Genomic DNA, 25,095 nt, shown 5'->3' with positions numbered 1-25,095 from the left:
TTCACTCTTCTTGGCGTGAGTGGAAGTGAATGTTGCATCGGTATCTTATCTGATGACTTTCAAGTGTTTTTAGGTTTTTTTGTCACAAATTATTTCATTTCAGCTACATAACCTGACCACTTCCATTTCCACCTTAAATTGACTAAATATATACTAATCTAGCTTTATAGACTTAGTACTTCTGGTTGAGTCGATTAGTTCACAAAATCACAAGAATTGCTAATTATTTGAATTATGTTAGTTCACTTCGACGAATCTGAACGAACACAGGCCACTGTTTGGGCTGTTCATATACGTGTTTTTTAATTTCCTGCTAGCAAAGGCACAATCACCTTCTTGCAAACTTTTTGAGAAAATTGATCTTGAAACGTGTTTCATTGGTTTTAAATAAGTATTCCAAACCAGACACAAACTCTGCCCCAGCCAAAAATAATTTATGCCGTTTTTCTGTTTCACCTTCCCTTTCAAAGAGGGCAAGTTGAATAATGTATGCTTTTCTGGCCGAGGCCGATTGATGCTACACATTTAGGAGAAACAAGTCTTACCAAAACCAAAAGGTCAGGTATTGGCAGACAGCTTTTTGCTTGGTCAATGCTTGTTATGGTTTATCATGAGTTTTGAAAACATTATTTTGGGGGAAACTGCCAATCCCTCATAAATTTAAAAAAAAAAATCCAAAAGCAAAACAAATGTTTTGGGTCTAAAAATAAGCACATATTGCCATAATAGTCAGTAGAACCTAAGGGGACTAACTTATGAGCAGATGTGCTCCTTGTATAAGAGTGGAATGTGATCACTTACACTGAAGTCTGACAATGGCTGAAAAGGGCTGAACCATCACCCATGCTTTATGCTACAGTAGGTGGAAGAAAAATGTGCGTGAGAAAATAGAAGAACCAATAGATGAAGAGGGTTGGCTGAAAGCCCCCATTTGTGAGTATATTACACATATAGTTTTAGTAAATTCAGAAGGTATTGGCTAACACCAAACTTAAAAACCTACAAAACAGATAAGTGCAAAGGAAATGCACCAGGCAAAACCCGCATTCCCTTCTGATATTACATTAACAGAAGGTTTCAGGATTTAGAGACTACCTCTTCCCAAAGCCAAGACATCCAGCACATGAAGACACAATTGAACAAACTTCACATCTGTTACAGAGACCAACCATTATATGTAAATGTATCCCAAGTGATGAATCTACAAGATCTAATGTGTAGAACAAATGTTTTTATGATGTATCTAGCCAGTGATAAACTATGAATACATAAAAAGCAAAAAACATCAACCCCGGGTCTAATGGGTCAGTCTGTGCAGTTCCACGGAAAGCGTGATCATCTGCATTAAAGTTCGCGCCTGGGCTACTAAGCGTGTCCGAGACAGAACCAGCAGCATCTTCTGTGCCCGACCTGCTGGCACCCCAACGCAGCATTCACGACAGTCCCAAAGTGAGCAGCTTCACTGACAGCAGCAGGCCAAAGTACCACAGGAGCCCATGTCACTGGTAGCACCTAACCACAGTACCACAGGAGCAGAGGCGCAACTAGAGGCAAATTTCAGGGGGGTTAAGAAAAAATTTCAGGGGGGGGGGTGAATCTTTACTCAATAGCCAGGGAGGCGCTGCAGGGGCTCTTATAACGGATGAAACAACAGCAAGGTCTCATTAACATGCAAATGGTCTTTTGAAGACCTGTGAAGTGCTCCGGTGCGGCTGTGTGTGTGTGGTGGGGGGGGGGGGAGGGGGCTGAAGCCCTTTGAGTCCAATGGGTGTAGCGCGCCTGCACAGGAGCCTATGCCACTGGTAGCGCCTAACCAAAGTACCACGGGAACCAAAGCAACTGGTTGCACCTGACCACAGTACCACGGGAACCTATGCCACTGGTAGTACCTAACTACAGTTACGCAAGGGAGCACAGCTACTGGCAGCACCTAACCACAGTACTGTAGGGAGCTATGCCACTGGCAGCACCTAACCACAGAACCACAGGAACCTGTAGCACCTAACAACAGTACCACAGGAACCTGTAGCACCTAACCACAGTACCACGGGGAGCACGGCCACTGGCAGCATCTAATCACAACACCACAGGAACCTATGCCACTGGTAGCACCTTACCACAGTACCACGGGGAGCACGGCACTGGCAGCATCTAACCACAGCACCACAGGAACCTATGCCACAGGTAGCACCTAACCACAGTACCATGGGGAGCACGGCCACTGGCAGCATCTAACCACAGCACCACAGGAACCTATGCCACTGGTAGCACCTAACCACAGTACCATGGGGAGCACGGCCAATGGCAGCATCTAACCACAGCACCACAGGAACCCGTGCCACTGGTAGCACCTAACCACAGTACCATGGGGAACATGTCCACTGGCAGCATCTAACCACAGTACAACAGGAACCTATGCCAACGGTAGCATCCAACCACAGGACCCTGGGAGCACGGCCACTGGCAGCATCTAACCACAGTAACACCGGACCTGTAGCACCCTAACCACAGTAGCACGGAGAGCACGACCACTGGCAGCATGTAACCACTGTAACAAAACAGTGGGAAACCCAATACATCCTTGGAGGCTTGGGCAGATAAGCAAATGTTAAGTAAAGATGCCTACAAGGGATTTTTTTCATTAATCTTAGTCAAATTTAATAGGAACTAATATGTTGAGCCCCAAATGGTGAGTAAACGTTGAAAAAATGTAAACATCAATGTAATGATTTATGGAGTGAATATTCAGCAGAGCAGTTAGAGAAACACAGGTATATCTTTTTTTCTAGAAACACAGTTTTAATGTGAAACAGAAATGTAGGGGGTACATTCAAAGACAATAAAACACCATGATGGAGGATACATAACAGGGCCTCCAAATCATGAGTGTTGACAACCATTCCAAAAGTATATAAAGAGGAAGATGAATCTAAAGAAAAAAAAAACAATTCTTCTGACAACTCAAATGCTAGGGAAATGGCTGTCGCAGTCGACGTTTCGGTCTGTTATGGTGAGTTTATCCATCAGACCATCTTCAGGACATACATTTGTTTGTAAAACAAGCCTCTCTAATCTAGTTCGGAGATGAACTCGAACCTGAGTAATCAAATATTGAAAAAACAGGGGTCCTCACTGATAGGCACCTATTTAGGTTGAAGAGAAAACCTCTGTATCGATAACATATATAGGAGAAAGCCAAGCCGGGCGATCTCAGTCAAAAGAGCAGTAGTCAAAGCGACCGGTCGCTGTGTGCAGGACGCTTTGAAGACTACGGGCTATTCTGAACTCGCTTTGTTGGAGGTCTGATTTATGGAGACCCTCCCCACTCTTGAAATCTTGGAAAGAGTCGTATGCCTTTTTGACTGTAATCACGAGACATATGTTCTGGATTTGCAGTTCTGAAGTTTTTTTTCACTTTCACAAGTTTTAAAACCTTGAAAAGAGACTACTGCACTTTTGACTGAGATCACCAGGCTTGGCTTTCTCCCATATATGTTATAGCTACAGAGGTTCTTATGGGCTCAGGGTAAAGCACAAAGAGCTATGCGGTATATGATCCTGCGGCGGCTGCAAGGAGGTTGGGCTGCTACAGCATATGAATATATTATTAACTGGGGCAGAATCGACCTGCATGGCTGAATCCCCTTCTAACTACCAAATGCTGGTGGGCAGCGATGCAAAAAATCGACTCTATTGATCCTGATAGGAGTTACTATAAGCGAACTTGATTTAAAGTTCTCAACGCTGCTTACAGGGTGTGGTCAGCTGTTAGGATGAAGTATAAGATGGAAAGGGTATCTTGGTATACTACTCTTCTGCCATCGGTATTTTGGCATCGGGTGGTGGACAACTGGCGAGACAAAGGGGTTTGCTATGTTGGAGATTTATTTGTTGCCGAGGGACTAATGTCTTTTGATATGTTAAGGGAGCAATTTCACCTGTCCCGGTCTGACTTTTTCAAATATTTACAAATTTGGGACTACTTGCTTAAAGCCAGATGGGAAATTCAAGCTAATCCCCTTATTGAGACAGTGAGGAAAAGCGCACGGATTGGCACACTATATATCCTGTTGCTGGATACTTGTGAGAATGATCTCGAGGCCCAAAATCGTAAATGGGACATTAGGTTGGGGTGCTCTGGAACTCGGCTAGAAACTTCGATCGAATTAGCTAGGAGATTGTTTTTGTCAGCAAATCTCTCTGCCCAGCACTAAAATTGTGTTTCTAGAAAAAAAGATATACCCATGTTTCTCTAACTGCACTGCTGAATATTCACTCTATAAATAATTACATTGATGTTTAGATTTTTTCAACGTTTAGGCACCATTTGGGGCTCAATATATTAGTAACAAGTTTAAAGCATCTAACCACAGCACCACATGAACCTATGCCACTGGTAGCACGTCCACTGGCAGCACCTATCCACAGTACCAGGGGGAGCACGTCCACTGGCAGCACCTAACCACAGAACCACAGGGAGCACATACACTGGCAGCATCTAACCAAAGCACTACAGGGAGCATAGTCACATGTAGCATTTAACCACAGTACTGCAAGGAGCACAGTCACTGGTAGCATTTAACCACAGTACCACAGGGAGCATGGCCACTTGCAGCACCTGACCAAAGTGCTGCAAGGAGCACAGTCACTAGCAGCATCTAGAACCACCATGAGCAAGGCCACTTGCAGCACCTAACCACAAAACCACGGGGAGCACGGCCACTGGCAGCACCTAACCACAGTACCACAGGGAAAATGGTGACGAGTAGCACATAAGACCGAATAAATGTTTCACAGGGAGTACGGTCATAGACAGCACATCACCACAGTACCACGGGGAGCACGGCCACAGAAACTGGGGCTCTTTGTCGGGGCTCTTTTGTTCCTGCCGGTGGGTGCAGTGGAGGTGAGAGGCCAAGTGTGTGTAGATGTAGTGATAGGTGAGTTTAAAATAGGTCAGTTAGTCCTATCCAAACTTTATTCTGTAGGTAAACTGCCTAGTTAAAAGGTGGAGAGGGGCCTAACCTAGTCGTGAGGTGTCTAGTTGTAAGGGTCCTACTCTCGGATGATCGACATGTTTCGAGTATCTAGAGTCAATACAGATCAGGACACTTCTTCAGGATCAATGTCATACTATCTACACTGGAAGGTAAGTGTAAGACTACATAGCCCAAGTTTTCATAGTAGACCTAGACTGTATGCTAATGTGCATGCAACAGTGGTCGGTGGTTGAAAGGCTACCAATTGGGTCCGACGATAAGAATCGCTTCAGGACTTCTGACCTACATGGTCGATCATCCGAGAGTAGGGCCCTTACAACTAGACACCTCACGACTAGGTTAGGCCCCTATTTCAAACTCACCTTTTACATCTACACACACTTGGCCTCTCACCCTCACTGCCCCCACCGGCAGGAACAAAAGATCCCTGACAAAGAGCCCCGGTTTCGGGTGCCCATCAAGTATTGCAGCGCCGACCTGACGAGTGGCAGGCTCAAATAATGAAGCATGACACCTAGCTTGCGGGGTGTGTGAGAGCCCTAGTTCCAAAAGGAGAATTCCCCCTCCTTCATGCTTACACCAGTGGTCCATCTGTGACCCTGCTACCGGTTTCTACTTCTCATTTTTACCTACCATAGAGGAACTCTGTACCATTTTTTGCAAATACAGCCTCCTGTGGCATGTACGCTGGACCTCGTTAAACTGGCCCCTGTCCCTTTTTGTGTTGAACAAAGCATCTGAAACAGTATCATAGAGAGCAGGACCCTGACAGAACCTAACAACAGTATCATGGAGAGCAGGGACACTGACAGCACCTAACAACAGTGGCGGCTCCCCCATTGGGGCGTCACCCCACTGCTTTCTCGCGATGTGAGAAGGCAGAAACATAAATGGTAAAAACTACCATTTATGTTTCTGCCTTCTCGCATTGCGAGAAAGCAGAAGTGCCTCTGTGCCTGGTTGGGGGTGGGCGGTTGGTCCTGCTCGAGGGCAGGGGGAGTGGCTGGAGCCGACCAAACAATCAGTACCCACAACAGTGGGTAAGCCACTCCCCCGCCCGCCCTCGAGCAGGACCGCCCACTCTGCCTTTTTCTCTATGCAGAGAAATTGCCCTGGCTGGGGCGCTCTCCTGCTGTTCCTACCAGCTTTGTAATTGGCTTGCGTTGCGTAGGGGAGGGAAGCTGGCTGCTTCCTGCAGCAGGAACACGTGAACCCACCAGTACAGCAGGGCCGGCTTGGAGGCGGTGCGGTACCCCGGCACTCAGGTACGTTTTATTTAAACTGTTTTATTCCCCACCCGCGACTCCCCCCACCTCCCTCCCTCAAGTATGCCGGCCGCAACCAGATGCAGTGCAGAGAGTGACAACCATGTGTCCAGGTAGGATAATTGCAGACCTTGCTTGTCGCATTGTACAATTTGAATTTATAAACTCCACTAACCGTTGAACAATTTTTATTCACTAATATATGGAGTATCTTTATGTATTTCAATATTTTAAGTTTCACTTTCACAATTGTTGTAACATCTCAATTTTTACAACAGAAGTCGTTACGACTTGCGCTGGAGGGCGCTGGACTTAGGAGTAGTAAGATTTACTATTCCAACACCAGTCTACGTACAGTAGGGAAGGTGTTGGAATAGTAAATCTTACTATTCCTTAGTGAGAGTCGACGTAACGCTTGCGTTGTAAAGGCAACGTTCTAATTGCATTGCGGTGTAATCACCGTGATGTAAAGGATGTTTCCCCTTCCTGTGTGCAGTGTTGTTGAATTAACTGACCCAGAGGTCAAGACTGCCCCTAATTGAAAAGCCATAGTCACAAGGAAGGCAAGCAATGCAATCATAAGAGCAGTGCATGTAGCACTACTGCCCTTCAGCACGGCACATGTTTAAAAAATCAGCAATGTTGTGCACACTACCGTCTGACCAAGGATATCTATCTTTCTGTTTAACCTTGCAAACTACCACTAAACTGCCCTGCAGTGCCTAATGTGTTCTTTCGGTTATTGTTCCGGCTGTGAGGCAGCAGTGTGAGGTGATTAAATATCAGGATTCAGATCGGTGTGTTTAACTGCAGTGAAATAGTATTTAATAACTAGCATGTGGTGTGCTACCTGTGTGTAGTGTTGAAATATGTGCCTCTCAGCTCAGGCCTGCGCCTGAATGAAAAAAAACATAAGCACAGCAGGGAAGGCAATACTAAGCAGCTCATGGAGCGCTGCCTGTGCACGTATTAAAAAAATCAACAATGTTGTTGATGTTGTGGCAATGTATGTAGATTGTCTGTGTGATGAGGCATCAAAGGAAAGGTGCCTGGGCTAATTCCTTCACCAAAGTAGTTTAAAGGTCTGTGTTTCAGTCTTAACAAATAAATTAAGTCTGAATAATACTATCGAAAGCAGGCACTTAGGTCCAAATTCAAGCAATAAATACAAACCATTTGGAAGCACATAAATACCAGGCCTGGTAACAAATGGAAGGACTTATGGATTCAGGCTGTAGTGTGCACTGTGTAAACACTGGGAAAGGAAATCCATTATATGAAATGAATCTCTTTATTGGTGTCATCATAACTAAAGTTTGTTATAATGAGAAAGAAGGAAGGCTTCAACCATTCAGTGTAATATATGTAATTACAACATGTTAACATTTTGCTCGAACCATAATGTACATTTTAATTTTGCAATACCCACGTGTTTGCTTATTACATAATCATTATTGTTGGAAGATTTTCAGCTTTAAGTCCAACCAGATGCAGTGCAGAGAGTGACAACCATGTGTCCAGGTAGGATAATTGCAGACCTTGCTTGTCGCATTGTACAATTTGAATTTATAAACTACACTAACCGTTGAACAGTTTGTATTCACTAATATATGGAGTATCTTTATGTATTTCAATATTTTAAGTTTCACTTTCACAATTGTTTTATAAACATTTTTGGTTTCTCAAATTTGCTTGAAAATGCACCATTTGTCCTCTTAAAAAAAGAAATACTTACAGGACTAACCCCACCACCCCCCAACCTATTTTATGACAGTCTGTCGAGCTCACTCGCTTGCCACGTGGCACTCAATACAAACTTTTACGCCTCACCACTTTCAAATGTCACCAGCCGCCACTGCCTAACAACAGTATCATACAGAGCAGGCACACTGGCAGCACCTAACAACAGTATCATACAGAGCTGGGACACTGACAGCACCTAACAGCAGTATCATACAGAGCAGGCCCACTGACAGCAGAGAACAACAAAATCATAGAGAGCAGAAACACTGACAATACCTAACAACAGTGTCATACAGAGCAGGCCCACTGACAGCACATAACAACAATATCATGGAGAGCAGAAACACTGACAGTACCTAACAACAGTATCATAGAGAGCAGAAACACTGACAGTACCTAACAACAGTATCATGGAGAGCAGAAACACTGAAAATACCTAACAACAGTATCATGGAGAGCAGAAACACTGAAAATACCTAACAACAGTATCATACAGAGCAGGCCCACTGACAGAAACTAACAACAGTATCATAGAGAGCAGAAACACTGACAGTATCTAACAACAGTATCATAGAGAGCAGAAACACTGACAGTACCTAACAACAGTATCATGGAGAGCAGAAACACTGAAAATACCTAACAACAGTATCATGGAGAGCAGAAACACTGAAAATACCTAACAACAGTATCATACAGAGCAGGCCCACTGACAGAAACTAACAACAGTATCATAGAGAGCAGAAACACTGACAGTATCTAACAACAGTATCATACAGAGCAGGCCCACTGACAGAACCGAACAACAGTTTCATAGAGAGCAGAAACACTGACAATACCTAACAACAGTGTCATACAGAGCAGGCCCACTGACAGCACATAACAACAATATCATGGAGAGCAGGGCCACTGACAGCACATAACAACAATATCATGGAGAGCAGGGCCACTGACAGCATCTGAAACAGTATCATAGAGAGCAGGACCACTAACAGCGTCTAACAACAATATCATGGAGAGCAGAAACACTGACAGTACCTAACAACAGTATCACAGAGAGCAGGGCCACCAACAGCATCTGAAACAATATCATAGAGCAGGACCACTGACAGCATCTGAAACAGTATCATAGAGCAGAACCACTGACAGCGTCTAACAACAATATCATGGAGAGCAGAAACACTGACAGTACCTAACAACAGTATCACAGAGAGCAGGGCCACCAACAGCATCTGAAACAATATCATAGAGCAGGACCACTGACAGCATCTGAAACAGTATCATAGAGCAGAACCACTGACAGCGTCTAACAACAATATCATAGAGAGCAGAGACACCGACAGTACCTAACAACAGTATCACAGAGAGCAGGGCCACCAACAGCATCTGAAACAATATCATAGAGCAGGACCACTGACAGCATCTGAAACAGTATCATAGAGCAGAACCACTGACAGCGTCTAACAACAATATCATAGAGAGCAGAGACACCGACAGTACCTAACAACAGTATCATAGAGAGCAGGACCACCAACAGCATCCGAAACAATATCATAGAGAGCAGAAACACTGACAGTACCTAACAACAGTATCATAAAGAGCAGGACCACTGCCAGCATCTGAAACAGTATCATAGAGCAGGACCACTGACAGCATCTGAAACAGTATCATAGAGCAGAACCACTGACAGCGTCTAACAACAATATCATAGAGAGCAGAGACACCGACAGTACCTAACAACAGTATCATAGAGAGCAGGACCACTGACAGCATCTGAAACAGTATCACAGAGAGCAGGACCACTGACAGCATCTGAAACAGTATCACAGAGAGCAGGACCACTGACAGAACCTAACAACAATACCATAGAGAGCAGAAACGCCGACGGTACCTAACAACAGTATCATAAAGAGCAGGGCCACTGACAGCATCTGAAACAATATGATAGAGAGCAGGACCGCTGACAGCGTCTAACAACAATATCATAGAGAGCAGGACCACTGACAGAACCTAACAACAATACCATAGAGAGCAGAAACACTGACAATACCTAACAACAGCATCATAGAGAGGATAAACACTGACAGAACCTAAATACAGTCAGAGGCGGCCTTCGATAGGAGAATGCCCTGGTTGGAGAGAAATTTGGCGATGTTGCTGATGAATAAAAAGAGGCGGGGGTGGGGGGTTCTTTTGTGTTCACTGGTCAGTCCCTGGCTGAGTAGTGACTGGCCTCTGAACACAAACATCTATGGTCCTCCCCGAGCTCACCTAAGGCACCCACAGCTCACCTGTGTCACGCGATGGGAGTGTTGCTGTTGTTATGGGTCAGCGGGAGTCAGAGTGAGAAGAGAGGGCAAGGAAAGGGGTTAATGGGAAGTTAAAAACCCTCTACGGTATGATAATGAAGGAATAAAGTCAGTTTAAAGTGGCAAACCTAACTAAGGAGGACACAGGGCACGGACAAGTCTGGAGCAAGATGAGAGGGGCGCTGCTGTTCGTAACCTTTATGCCCACATCTCCTTGTTGCGCCCCTCTGCAGATTGACGCCCTGGGCGTAGGCTCAGTTCGCCCATCCCAAAAGCCAGCCACTGACAGCGCCGAACCACGGCACCACAGCGTGCAGGGTCACTCACTGTGCCGTACCAGGGTAGCACGGGGAGTCGGAACCAGGCCAATGTGCTATGAGCGCAGGAGAGAAGCCAGTGAGGGGAGCGCCGCGTTCCCTGGATGGGCAGCAGCGCTTCCCGCCATGAATCAGAGAGGCTGGAAGGGAAGTGTGACCCTGCTCCGGGCTCGCTGCAGTTTCCGAAAGGACAAAGCGGCAAAACAGATGGAGCCCTGGCCCGGGAGCTCCGGCTGCGTGTGAGCAGCGTGGGGGTCACACCGACGCTGCCTGGAGCCGGCCCAAGGTCACACACACCCTCCCAGGCACCCGCCTGACACCCTCAGCAGCATCACTTCTCCCCGTGGAGCACTCTTCCTCCCTGGCATCAGTTACAGCCTCTGAATCAACCACCTGGCATTACCTCGCCCCCTCTTCGTGGCATCGCCTCTGCCAGCGTGTCGTAATACCCACTCTCCGGACCACTAATTTCAGCTAGCGTGACGTCACATCCACCATCCTGGCAGTACCTTCTGCACTACACCCCCTTCAGAAGCATCATGTCTCCCCCTTCGAACCACCCTCGAGGCATTATATCGCCCCGTCACCTCATGGCATCATGTATGCTCGCTTGTCGTCAGATCTCTCTGGACAACTCACTTCAGCCACCGTGACGTTCTACCGGGGTGCATTACGCCACTGCACCGCCCTCAATAAGACCACATCTACCCTTTCAACCACTCGTCCGGCATTACCCCCATCCTCTGTATCACCAGCCCGGCCTTATATCAACGTGGCATCATCTCCGCCCGAGCGTCGTCATACCCACCCTCCGGACCACCAGTTGCAGCCACTGCCCCCCCCCCCTTCCACACACCAGCTTCGAAGCATCATATCCACCCTGTGCCACCCTCATGACGCCGCGTCCCCCTTCAACCCACGTTGGTGCAGTCCATAACCACTTTTCCATCACATCCACTAATGGTCCACCCTTGTTCCACCAGCTCCAGTAGCATCATATCAGCGTGTGATCCGCCGGACTGAGGGCTGGTCTCTGTAGGCTTTAAAGAGATGGCTGCTTCACGCTCACAGCGACTTCTAAAGGGACCCCTCGCGCACTTGGCTGCACCCCCCGCTGAGTCAACGCAAGCCATACATTATAAACCAAAGTGCGTTGATGACAGTGCTGCGGACCAGGTATGCGCTCTAGCGCTTCGACATGAAACCCTTTATAAAAGCACACACCACACCACCGCGCAGCTCAGAGGGGTTCTGCCACATGTTCATGAGACAAGTCAAGGCCACCAGCGTGCGAGAGCCCGGGCACAGGGCAGGCAACAAGGCTCTGCAGGCACCTGTGGGCACTCAACAGGAAGAGAAAAGGATGAGCCTGGATGGATGGAAGGAGAAGGCACGAAAGACAGAAAGGAGGGGAGAAGGGAAAGTGCAGCGGAGTAAATGGATGAGAGGGAGTAAATGGCCAAGACAATGAGTAAAGGGAACGTTGGAGTGTGGTACGGGACAGGGAAAGGAGAGGGAAACGGAAAATAAAGCAGTAAAGGTGGAGGAGAAAATGAAATAAACAAATAGCAGAACAAGAAAAAGAGTGTGAGTATTGCAAAAAGTGGCCAGCACGGAAGCAAGAAAAGAGGAGCGAAAGCACGGAAAGAGAGAACGGAAGAGAAGGCAGTGTGAAGGGGGTGGATGGAGAGAACAGGGGGATATAAACGGTACGGAAGGGGTGTGCAGGAGGCAGAAAAGGAAGTCCTGAGGGGTGAGAGGAATAGATAGAGTGCGAAAAAGAGGTAAAGTCAGAAAGTGAAGGGGACGGAGCTGGGAGCAAGGGAGCCGCAGCGGGCAGCTGGGAGCCCGGGAAGAGGGCAGTGTTGACAGTCGGCCCCCGCCCACCACATACTCACAGATCCCATCAGGGCAGGCCCAGGCGCGGGCCCCTCTCCGTGACACATACACCCCAGCCGCCTCGGGTCCTCACACCGCAGCTCGGGCCAGCCCGTGGGGGTCCCGGCCTCGGATCCCCGCATGGACCCCGCCAGCTCCCCCTGCAATAATCCTCTTAGGAGCTGCCGGCCTGCAGGGATGGGAGGGGGCTCGGGGGCTGCCCCTCACTTACTTGTGCCTCTGAATAGGGTGGAATTCCAACCAGGCAGAAAGCGACGCCATTCATCTGTCTCTTGTGAGGGGGGCAGGGGCTGAATTCCAGGGGCAGCTGAATGCCAGAGCCAGTCCTGTCCCTCCCTGAGCCGCCGGAGTGTGAGGAGGGCGCCCGCCCTGCTCCTCTTCTCCCTCCCTCCCTCTCTCCCTCCGCCCTCTGCCTTCCTGTGCTCAGCCTGCCTGGGAGTTGCTCTCTCTTTCCGGTCTCCCTGTGCTCTCGCTGTTGTTCTGTCCTGTGCTCTGCATGGCACTGCTCGTGCCTTCGTTCTCTGCCTCTCTGCCCGTCGATTCCCTTGGCATCCCGGTCTTCTCCGTATCTCTGCCTGTCTCTCTCCTTCACAACTTGGTCGTCTCCGTATGTCTGCCCGTCTCTCTCTTTGACATCTTGGTCTTCTTGTATCGCGTTCTGTCTGTGTCTCTCCTTACCAGTCATGCCCCTTGACATGTTTGTGTTCTCTGTGTCTCTGTCTGTGTCTTTCCTGTCTCTCTGCCTGTCTCTCTTTCCTTGACATTTTTTAATTCGCTGTATTTATGCCTGTTTCTCCCCTCCCTTGTCTAGCCTCTTGACACCATGTTTTCTCTGTATCTCTCCCTGTCTCTCCCTTTTTACGATCTCTGCCTGTCTCTCCCCTCGACACCCTGGCCTTCCCTCTCTCTCTCTGCCTGTCTCTCACCTTGACTAACTAGGCTTCTCTGTATCTCTTTGCCTGTGTCTCCTCTCCCCGGTCTCTCTGCTGCTTATCTCTCCACTTTTCGGTTTCGTTCTGCCTGTCCCTCCTCTTCCCTGCCTCTCTTCCTGTTTCCCCTCTTGACACCCTGGTCTTTTCTGTATCTCTACCTGTCTCCCCTCTTGACATCACCGGGTGTCTCTGTATCTCTGCCTGTCTCCCCTATTGACACCCTGGTTTATCTGTATACCTGCCCGTCTCCCCCTTCCCTGCCTCTCTGCCTGTGTCGCCTCTTCTTTTCAAACTCATTTTTTTTTCTCTGAAGCATGTTCCGTTTATTACTTTTGCCAGCATCTCCTTCTTGCTAGAGTCCACTACACACTCGCAAAGGTATTTTCTTCATTTGCACACCCTGTTCTTTGCTTTGTAAGACTAGCACTTTCTGTGTTGCATATTCATCCCATTCCAGATGAACCCCTGCTCATTTGTTATATCCTTTTTTTTCCCAGGTGGCACTCCCTTCAATATTTGTTTGTGTACAATGTTTTTGAGGTCTTGCCTTGGCTACTGCCTGTATTCCAAAGAACTATTTTGTACAATACCAATAATTGAGTGGGCTTTGGGTCAGCCCACTTACTCCTCATTGGTTGGCTTTCATGTCAAACTCATTTCCTTGCTTCTTATTTAATGTTTCCTTCCTCTTCTGGTGTCTGTCCCGCCCCCGGGGCATAGCTGTTTCACAGTGTTTTTGATTAGATGACCTGTGTCCTTCCATTGCATACAGTCAGGGAACGTTTTTAGGTCTCGCTTAGGCAGCGCGCATGCGCTGCCCTAGGAGGGCCTTTAGCCACTGGTCTGCTCCTTTTCAAGCACACTCCTGCTTGTGCTGGCATCCACCTTGCGGGAGCGAGCAGCGGCACGCGTGGTAATTGAAAACATATGGCTCACGCGCGTCACTGCGCACTCCCGCAAGGCGAATGCCAGCACAAGGGCATTTGCCTGCTCATTCGCGTCCGCGGCATGCTCCCTCACACTTGTTTCTTTAATCACCGAACACCATCACAGCCGTGTCACACTTTCCCATGCATGACCGCCAAACAAGGAGTGAGCCTGTCCTACCATTCATATCGATAAGATGCACCTTTTCAATCCGCGTATTGTACAAGTAGCATGATCACTTCAGAACACCAACAAAGACTCACTACTAACACCGGTAGGATGTGCTCGTTCAACCAGCATTTTCTGAACCTAGGCTATTCTTATAAAGCACTATATAGCACTGGTACACCGACATCTAACCTGCAATTATGAGCACAAGTTTACATTTGAATCTTAATGAGCTTGTTTCGACCGTGTCTTTGAGTATCAGTTATTATTCACGGCACAGGCATACTGGCAAGACGCTCACCCAACCGGCATTCATGAACACAAAGCCACATTAACAAACTAATTTTCTTGGGCACTTTTATGTAAATGTTTTGCACCCTTTTTTTTAACCTTTTTTATCATAGGCGTACTGACAAGGCGCTCACCCAACCCGTATTTATGAGCACAAAGTTACAGCACCACTCACAGGCTCGTCTATTTTGCTGCTCCTTACCAAGATTCTCTCGGCGGTGCTTCAGAGGCCAGGTGCCCGGGATTGTCTTGAGCAACCCCAATGGCGCCCATGCTCTGGATTTGCCCACAGCCAGTCTTATATTTGAACATCGCCATTAACATAATGGCTGCTCACTCAGTCGTGCGGGCAATGTTCAGCCACGTTGAACCCAAACCTCACTGGGTTCTGCGGCGCTTGGTGTTTGCGGTTTTCCAGAATTGAATGTGAAACGTGCTACCGGCTCTCAGCTGAGGCCGGGCCACCATTGTGAAGGCGATTTGAGGTCTGCTCTGTAGACAGCCATTCTTTGCTGATGCAGAATTTACTTTTCCACACGCTTGGAGTGCAAAGAAACAAAACGGAGCTATACGTTGAGACTTTATGCTGTCACTAGGTACTTACTTACTAACATGTTGGAGAAAGGCCCCTCATTTGTTTAAACGGCACGTAACCACGTTCTGTATAGTATGAACTCAGAAACTTTGCTGAGATTCAAGATAATGTTGATAGCTCTTTTAAAGTCCTTTGTCTTTCAGGTATAATTTGTGAAAGGCATTATTTTGTATTCGGTTTTAAGTGTTCTAAAGCATTTCGCCTTTTTAGAATCCCTTTGAGTTTGGCAAATGATTGGTTGTGTTCACAGTATTAGGCCTCTGTAATTACGTCCTTATAGTATTGAATTCAAGTTTGCAACATCTGAAGGGAAAGATAAACTACGATTTCTTGTTTTAGGAAAAGTGGGAAACTTGCCAATTATGGCTGCACAATGCACACATACTCGTACTGCTAAAAAAGTTATAATACGTGGAGCTGCCTCAGGAAAAAAGTGCCAACTTTTATTAAAGATGCTCAATTCCGAAATCGGGGATAATCATTTTAAGGAGACTGTGGCAAATCCAATTATTTATTTTCACTTGGAAAGCCACACTTTTGACAAACTAGAGCACTTAGTTTGTGTAAAGAAAGAAAACTTGGGTGAGGTGCTACGACTAGGTGTAATTGATTCTTGTGGCACTCCTTGCTTATTCTTGAATGCTAGCAGTAAGCAATAAGTACTACAAGAGTAATTCACAGCAAAATCTCTGTGAAGTGGTCTCTTTGTCAACATTTGAGCATCATTCTAATCTTGGGCTGTATAACGTATCCGACAGAGGGGGTAGCTATCAGGGACACAGCTGGCACAGTGGCTCCTGGGTGCGGTGGTGTGAATGGTCCATTGCATCTTACTTACAGCTGTACATTACTAAGCTGATGGATCTGGGGATAGTCGGTTTTCCTCTCTTGAATCAGGGACCCCAGTACTGTACTGTATCACTGTAATTTGGATTCTAGTTTTAGTCTCATTTTTATTTCAGCCGTTTTTTTTCTGTTGAAGCCAAAAGGAAGGTATGTGTGCATTTGTTGCATATACTCAAAGTGCCTTGGTATCACCTTTGAAAGCATAGGCTACCTGACTTCCCTTTTGTTGTATTGTATTGCAAAATGTATATAACGCTTACTACTCCCAGGTGGGGCGCTGAAGTGCTTGCGTAAATGGGTGGCATGCTACACTGTGGTGGATGTGTAATTGGAAGTGTGATTGCATGTGCTATTTGAAGAGTGTCATTTTTGTTTTGATCCTGTGTGAAGTAAACACACATTTCAAGCAAAATATTAAACTAAAGTTAGACTCTGAAGCCACCATCTGTTTAAAGATCACCAGAAGTCAACTAGACCCTCTCAGAGAAATTCAGAAATCAAAAAAGCTTTTCTAAGATCATTTAGGAATGTTCATATATAGAACCAACTGGCAAATGTCTCTAGCTTATAACAAATGGCATTACTCTAAAAGCTCTGATTACCTTCCCCTCCCCTAATTGTGGAGATCGAGGGAATACAGTGCAGTGTTCACAGGATCCAACTGCCTTTTGTTTCTGAGCCTGAAATATGCTGCTTACAGAGGGAAACAAGCATTGGCATAGCCAATAGGTCTCGCCTTTCAGACCTTATAAGTATTTAATTATGCAGCACAATATGCTTGGTGCAACATCAATTGTTGCATGGCTAAACACTTATAATGTCCCAAAGGCGAGACCTATTGGCTATGCCAAAGCTTGTTCTTTTTCCTTCAGCACTCCATGGATATGCACATATTTTTTCTCTCTATTTTGTGTTTGCTTTAATACATTTTATTTCTAACTTTCCACTCTACATGCTGCTTTCACGTCTCACCTCCTCTTCCTTTGCTCTCTGTACAACCACCAGTTCCTATGTGTAAGAAAGTGCCCTCTTTTTTGCATGGTTGCCCCCCACTTTTTGCCAAACTGCTGATGTACTTGACTGAGTGTATCCTGGGTTCCTGCCAAACAGGTACCAAGGACCTATGTTCTTTCCCTAAAACTGCATTAAAGCAAATCCCAATAGGCACTCTTTGTCCACAGGTCAGTCCCTTGTAAATGTTACTATAAGTACCAAGGGCACTGTGGCCAGAGAAGGCCTCTAAGGGCTGCAGCAGTTATTGTGCCACCCTTAGAGGCCCTGTACCTTTACACTCACACAATGACATTGAAAGCTGCGTGTTTTGGAGTAGAACAAAGTGAAGAGTCAACATGGCACACATCCATTTGTGCCATGCCTACAACCCACTGCCCTGGATTAGATCAGCTACCCGTCTAGCAGGGTGCACCATACCAGTGGTGAGGGTACAGGAGCATGAGCCTTGTACCCCTGCAGTGTCAAAGCCAATTCTTAGACATTGTATGTGCAGTAATGCCATTAAGAGTATATGGTAATGGGAGTTTGTCATTACAAACCCCCCTGCACCATCATGGCTTTAATTACAACTGGGAAGTTTGGTATTAAACTTCTCGGCACAATAAACCCACATTGACTCCAGTGTGGGATTTAATGAAAAATGCATTCAGAGGGCATCTTAGAGATGCCCCCTGAAAAACAACCTAACTCTAGTGTCCTGCGTGGCCGCTTGCCACCTTTCACCACCAGGCATGTTTCTGGACCCCTGGGTCGAGAGCCCGCTGCTCTCGGGGGTCTTGAAACAATGCACATCCTGGGACGAGGTGCCAAGCCTCCCCCCCATCCCCCAGGATGAGCAGGGTCCACAAACCGAAAGCTTCAAAGGCTTGCCTCCTTTGGGTGCTATCCCAGCCCTTTGCTGCTTCCAGCAACCAGCTCCCACCAGTTCTGACCCCCTCTTCGGGCGGGACAATCAGCTGGAAAACCAAGTGAGGAAGGGAGGTGTGCCCACCTTTGCCAACCCCACCCCTCAGGTGGGGCAGGCGAGGTGAAGCACAACTCTCAGTTCCCGCCATCTTGCAGATGGAGGGACCTAGCCAAGCAGAGAGAGGCATATGCCCCCTCCCATTAAAGGGTGGCAAAACAGGGGTGTACCCACCCCAAGGACGGGACAACCTTTACTTACCTGTAACACCCCTAAATCGAGTATTTAGGGGCAACCCCTTACCTTGCCTTCTCAGACAAGAACTGATCAGAAGAAGAGAAGAAGAAGGACCCAAGAAGCTGTGCTGAAACTTAGAAGAGGAGGGCGCCCACTGACTTGGCCCCAGCCCTACCGGCCTGTCCACACCACAAACCTGCTCCAGCGAAATCCTGGTGTGTCCTGTAGCCAGGAGCCTCATGGCCCAGAAGGACCTGCCCTGCCTTCCAAACCCAAGACTTTGTCTCCTGTGAGCACCAGATTTGTCCACCAACAGACTCTGGCCCCAGCCAAAATCCCGAGTCTGCACCACTCTGCACCCGACCCCCACGGCACTAGTTCGAGTGGCTCAACACCACAAGGAGGTCTCCCTGGCAATCCTGACTTGAGATCTGGTGATCTCTGACCTGCCTTGAATCTCCAAGCAAAGCCTGCAGCCCCTTTCTGAAGGATCCCCCTGACCGCGACTGGAGCTGGTAAGAAAAACCCAACGCCTAAAGACACCCCTGCACCCGACGTCTTATGGCCTTGAGTGGCCCAACCGATGGTATCCCAGCATCCTCAGGAATCCCAACTTACCTCTTCAACCAGTGGTCACCTCCAGAAGATCTTTGGCCCGAGCCTGCAGTCTTTGTTGCAATAGGAGAATCCCAATTGAAACCAACAGGGCACCCGATGCTAAATAAGCACCCTGCACCCAGCCACCGCTATGTGTGTATTTTGGGTGCTAACTCAGCCCCCCTTGGCCCTGAGCCTAACACCAGGAGCTTTGCTCCCACAACCTTGTGGCCTGCTTGTGAGTGGCCACCGACCAGAGCCCCCCTATCTCCCATTGGATAACATTGGGCCTCAGCACTCTGCACCCGGCCACACTAGTGTCACCTTGGGTGTTTTGAGACTGCATCCTTGACCCATGGGGAACCCTGCTTTTAACCCCAGAAAACCAAATCCTAAACCCAAGTACTTATCTTGAAACAGATAACCACATTTCTTCCTGTAGGACTGCATTGACTGCTTTCTTGTGAAGATTGTTTTAAGCGTGGAGTTGGTTTTTGTTAGAAAGGCGAACCCGGGGGAGGCAGAAGGTGTCTGACTGACCACCCCTAGGTCTACCCCTCCTTCAGAGAAGGGACCGAGCGATGTCGAGAGGCCTCCGACGGGAGGGCCCTCTCCTAGAATCGTACAGCAGAGTAACCACACCACTACAAATATACACCACACGTAGATAGAGTTTTCAATCTTTATCGGGCAATTAGTATAGTTTCAATATATATACAGCAGATCCCGAGATCTGGAAAGTCTCGTGGCAAGGGGCAAGGTAGCGGGACAGTCTTATAGATGGTCGGTTGCAAGGAGACCCTACGCACAGCTCTCAATCCTCGAGCTGGGGGGTTCCGGAAGGTTGGGCCGCGGCAGCGCCAGCAGGCTCCAAGATGGTTCAGGGAGTGTGGACCGCGGCAGCGCCAGCAGGTTCCAAGATGGTTCAGCGAGTGTGGATCGCGGCAGTGCCAGCAGGCTCCAAGATGTCTCAGCGAGTGTGGGCCGCGGCAGCGCCAGCAGGCTCCAAGATGGTTCAGCGAGTGTGGACCGCGGCAGCGCCAGCAGGTTCCGAGATGGTTCAGCGAGTGTGGACCGCGGCAGCGCCAGCAGGCTCCAAGATGGTTACAGCAAAGATGGACCGCGGCAGCGCCAGCAGGCTCCAAGGTGGTTACAGCGAAGATGGACCGCGGCAGCGCCAGCAGGCTCCAAGGTGGTTACAGCGAAGATGGACCGCGGCAGCGCCAGCAGGCTCCAAGGTGGTTACAGCGAAGATGGACCGCGGCAGCGCCAGCAGGTTCCAGGTAGAGCAGCAAGGGGAGTTCGTCTCAGGGTCAGCCGCGACAGCGTCAGCAGGGCTTCTCGACTCCGGGATACAACTGCCGTCCTACTCCGGGGCTGGCCCAGATATAGGTCTGGAGTCCTTTGATGTCCGGGCCCTCTCGCCTGGGGGTCAGAGGGGCCGGGATGATGGTGTACAGACACCCAGCAGGGGTTGGGGCCAGCGCTCAGGGAGGCCGGAGGTCGATCGAAACCAGGCATCCGGGGACGGTTGGAGAGCCATCGAAACTCCCCTCTCCTTGTCTCTGGTTGAGTGGCCACTCTACCACCCGGAGGGTTCTTGGTGCCTCCATGGCGGGCTCGCTGGGGCCGTGGCCGCGGCTGGTCCGGGACCACGTGTCTGTGACGTGATGGGCCCAAGATGGCGTCGGGCCTGGAATGTGGGTCCGGGGTGGGCACCGGACCGGTAATGCTGGGGCGGCCCGAGTGTGCCGTGTCAGTGGTTGTGGGCCGCCGGGTGGCGGATCTGGTGGTTTGGAGGGCTTGCAGAGGTGTGCCCGAAGCTGACCCGGGCTGGATGGAGGGCCGATGTCGTCCGGGGCCCGCCATGCGGGAGGGGTAGGACCACGCCACGAGGCCGGGTCCAACACACGTCCCCTCCAGCTGAAGGCGGGGGAGAGTCACCCATCTTCTTGGAGATTCTCCTCGCCAAGGCGGAAGAATCTGGAGAGGCCGTCAGCGTTGGCGTGGTCGTTGCCAGGGCGATGCTCCACGGTGAAGTTCATCCCTTGGAGGGAGATGGACCAACGTAGCAACTTCGGGTTCTCGCCCCGCATCTGCATCAACCACCGCAGGGGCCGGTGGTCGGTCTGTACTCGGAAGTGGGTGCCGAAGAGGTTGGGCCGGAGCTTCTTTAGGGCCCATACGACGGCAAATGCTTCCCTCTCGATGGTGCTCCATCATTGTTCTCGGGCCAGCAGGCGCCGGCTGATGAAGGCCACAGGGAGGTCAACTCCGTCAGAGTTCATTTGGGACAGTACGGCCCCAATGTCGTGTTCCGAGGCGACCGTTTGGACGATGAACTCTCGGCTGTAGTCGGGGGCCTGGAGCACCGGGGCGGTGCACATGTCAGTCTTTAGTGTCTCAAAGGCTACTTGGCACTCGGGGGTCCAGTGCACCTTCGGGGGTAGTCTCTTGGAGGTTAGTTCTGTGAGGGGCCCCACAATGCTCCCATAGTCTTTTATGAACCGCCGATAGTATCCAGTGAGCCCCAGGAAGGCTCGGACGGCAGTCTGGGTGACGGGGGGTTCCCAGGCCTGGATGGCGTCGATCTTGGGTTGGAGGGGAGCCACTTGGCCGCTCCCCACTTGGTGTCCCAGATAGGTCACGGACCCTTGACCGATCTGGCACTTGCTGGCTTTTATTGTTAGTCCGGCCCGTTGGAGGGCCGTCAGGACCTTCCAGAGGTGGGTCAGGTGCTCGTCCCAACAGAGGCTGTACACCGCAATATCGTCCAGATAGGCGGCACTGAACTCTTCCAGCCCTGCCAGCACCCGATTCACTAGTCTCTGGAATGTGGCCGGAGCATTCTTCATGCCGAAGGGCATCACGTTGAAGTGGAAGTGGCCATCGGGGGTCGAGAAAGCGGATCGTTCTTGGGCCCCTGGCGTGAGGCCGATTTGCCAGTATCCGGCCGTGAGGTCGAAGGTGCTGAGGTACCTGGCGGCTCCCAGGCGATCGATCAGTTCATCCGCTCGGGGGATGGGATGGGCGTCGGTCCTGGTGACGGCATTCAGTCCCCGGTAGTCGACACAGACCCGCAGCTCCAGGGGCACCCCGGGGGCGGTGGCCTTAGGGACCAGGACGACGGGACTGGCCCATGGACTGTCTGAGGGCTCGACTACCCCTAGGGCTAGCATCTTGGAAACTTCGGCTTGGATGCAGGCCCGGACTCAGTCGGGGACTCGGTAGGCTCGGTGCCGCACGGGCGGACTGTCCCCGGTGTCGACGTCGTGAACACACTACTGGGTGACTCCGGGGGTGAGGGAAAATAAGTTCGCAAATTGACCCAGCAGTTTCTGGCAGTCCTGGCGCTGTTTGGGTGTCAGCGCGGGAGAGAGGGAGACCCCCTCGACGGAGCCATCTTTCTCGGAGGTGCTCAGGAGGTCTGGTAGAGGCTCGGAGTCGTCCTCTGCTCCGTCATCGGTAGCCAACAACAGGCTCAGTTCGGTGCGGACAAAGTGGGGCTTGAGCCGATTTGCGTGTAGGACCCAGAGGGGGTTCCGGGGGGACTCCATGTCCACTAGGTAGGTGACGGGGCTCTTACGCTCCACCATGTTGAAGGGCCCCGTCCATTTGTCCTGGAGGGCGCCGGGGTCGACCGGAGACATGACCCAGACCTGCTGGCCCGGTTCGAATTCAATGGACGAGGCATTTTCATCATACCAGCGCTTCATCTCCGCTTGACTGGCCTTAAGGTTGGTTTCGGCCAGTTCCCGGAACTTCCGAGTCTGGTTGCGGAGAGTCAAGAGGTATCGGAAAACTTCAGGCGGAGCATCGGAGGCGGCCAGCTCCCAGCCTTCCTTGACCAGGCTTAGGGGGCCTCGCACCGGGTGTCCATATAATAGTTCAAGGGGGCTGAACCCCAGGGACTTCTGGGGTACCTCCCGGTAGGCGAACAGGAGGCACGGCAGCAGAACGTCCCATTTGCGCCGGAGGGGCTCTTCTAGGCCCTTGATCATTCCTTTCAGGGTCCTATTAAATCGCTCCACTAGTCCATTCCCTTGAGGGTGATACGGGGTGGTGAACTTATACGCGACCCCGCACTGTTGCCACAGGGACCGCATATATTTCGATATAAAGTTTGTGCCCCGATCACTGACGACCTCTCGGGGGAAGCCGACTCTGGAGAAGATCCCCATTAGCGCCCGACCCACTACGGAGGCTGTGATAGTCCGGAGGGGGATAGCTTCTGGGTAGCGGGTGGCATGGTCCACCAGGACGAGGATGAAGCGGTGCCCCTGAGAGGTTGGGGGATCCAGGGGCCCCACGATGTCGATCCCTACTCGCTCAAAGGGAGTGGTCACCACGGGAAACGGTTGGAGTGGGGCCTTGATTTTCCCCCCACTCTTTCCGCTGGCTTGGCAGGTCGGACAGGTTCGGCAGTGGTTGTACACATCGGGGCGCATCTTCGGCCAATAAAAGTGGGTCACCAGGCGGCTGTAGGTTTTGTCCTGCCCCAGGTGCCCGGCGAGGGGCACATCATGTGCCAGGTTTAAGAGAAAGTCTCTGAAGTGGAGGGGGACGACTAGCACTCGGCCGGCCCCCAGCTCGGCGATTTTTTGTTCACTGTACAGGAGGTCCTGTTCCCAATAGATCCAGTGGGACCCCGAGGAGTCTCCTGTGGCTTGCGTGGCGGCTTGTTGTCGGAGTCCCTCAAGGGAAGGACATGTCCTTTGTTCCCGACGGAACTGCTCGTGGGTGGGGCCCCCTTCTTGGCGCCACTGGGCTAGTTCGGGAAGGGGCCCGAGCTCGGGAAGTTCTTCATGGCTGGGGCCCTGCGGCCCCCGTTCGGGTTCGGCTGTGGCAGTGGCGGGTGGCGAAGGTGCCGGCCATTCAGGTTCTTCGGGCAGATTGTCTTCGGTTGGGGCGGCGTCCTGGGTGGACATGGATCGGGTCGTTACGCAAACCCATTCAGGAAGGCCTAGCATCCCCAGATGCTCTCTTCGCTCGATCTGTGCCCAGGGGGAACTTTCCAGGTCGTTCCCTAGGAGGCAGTCCACCGGGGCATCGTCTCGGACGGTGACTTTCAGCATGCCGGACACTCCTCCCCACTCGAAGGGGATGCGAGCCATCTGGCACAGGCTCTCGGAATTGTCCGCTGACCGGACAGGGCACAGAACGTGGGGCAAGATTTGTTCTGGGGTCACCAGATGGCAGCGGACGGCGGTTATGCTGGCCCCGTGTCACGGAGAGCCTCGGCCCGGCGTCCGTTGATGGTGACCCACTGGCGGTACTTCTGGGTGTTGATCGGAATCTGGTCTCGGGGGATCATGTCTTTGTCGCCCAGGGAGGCGAGGCACATGGCCGCGGACTCCCATTCTTTGGGTTCCATAGGGACCTCCTCTTCTTCATCCTTTTCTTCGCTCAGAGCAGCTGCCGTGATTTGTCGACCGGGGGGCCCGGTGGTGCCGGGCCGCTGGTTCATGGGGCAGAGAGGATCATTGGCATAGTGACCCAGCCGCTGGCATCTGTGGCACGTAACGTTGGGGCGTGGCCCCGGTCGGGCTGGATGGGTCCCCCTCGGGCTGGAGGCTGGTGTAGAGGAGGCGGGCGAAGACCCCGGCGGGAGGTCTCGGCCTCGGCTGATGCCAGACCCGCCGCCTCGCGGCCGGTGGTTCCCCGGGGACCCCCGTCCGTATTCTCCTGTGGTGTTCCGGTGGACGCGGTTGCTCGCCCACCGATCTGCTTCGACCGCTAGCTTTCGCGGCTCGGTCACCTTGCTGTCGAGGAGGTGCTGTCGTAGTTCAATGAAGCAGTTGTTGGAGAGGTGCTCCCATAACATCAGGTCGACCAACTGCTGGTAGGTAGTGACCTGACTGCCTTTGACCCACCCCTCGAAGGCTCTGCTAAAAAAGTTCACATATTCTACCCAAGTGGTACCGGGGATTTTTTTACAGTCTCGGAACCTCTGCCGGTACATTTCGGGGGTGAGTCCGTAGCGCGTGAGTAGGGCCGTTTTCATGTGTTCATAGGAGGTCATTTCGGTGTCAGGGAGTTCCAGCAGGGCGTCCC

At 50.5% G+C, this 25,095-nt stretch overlaps 1 protein-coding gene across 3 annotated transcripts in view; it reads right to left on the bottom strand.

Moving 5' to 3' along the window:
• The window catches only part of ARHGAP23 (Rho GTPase activating protein 23), a 606,970-nt gene that overhangs the window by 497,389 nt on the left and 84,486 nt on the right, over nucleotides 1-25,095 (bottom strand). Inside the window, exon 1 of one of the 3 annotated variants that reach the window (XM_078645607.1) lies at nucleotides 12,742-12,877. The exons of 1 other annotated variant lie outside the window; for it this stretch is intronic. In XM_078645607.1, the coding sequence (XP_078501733.1) occupies nucleotides 12,742-12,795 (54 nt within the window). In that variant the 5' untranslated portion in view covers nucleotides 12,796-12,877. Of the gene's footprint in view, nucleotides 1-12,741; nucleotides 12,878-25,095 lie in introns of those variants that run through there. One more of the 3 variants, XM_078645609.1, reaches the window with a different exon arrangement.

Source organism: Lissotriton helveticus, chromosome 5_1 (assembly GCF_964261635.1).
Source record: "Lissotriton helveticus chromosome 5_1, aLisHel1.1, whole genome shotgun sequence".
NCBI lineage: Eukaryota > Metazoa > Chordata > Amphibia > Caudata > Salamandridae > Lissotriton > Lissotriton helveticus.
This window is presented reverse-complemented; position numbering and strand designations above follow the sequence as displayed.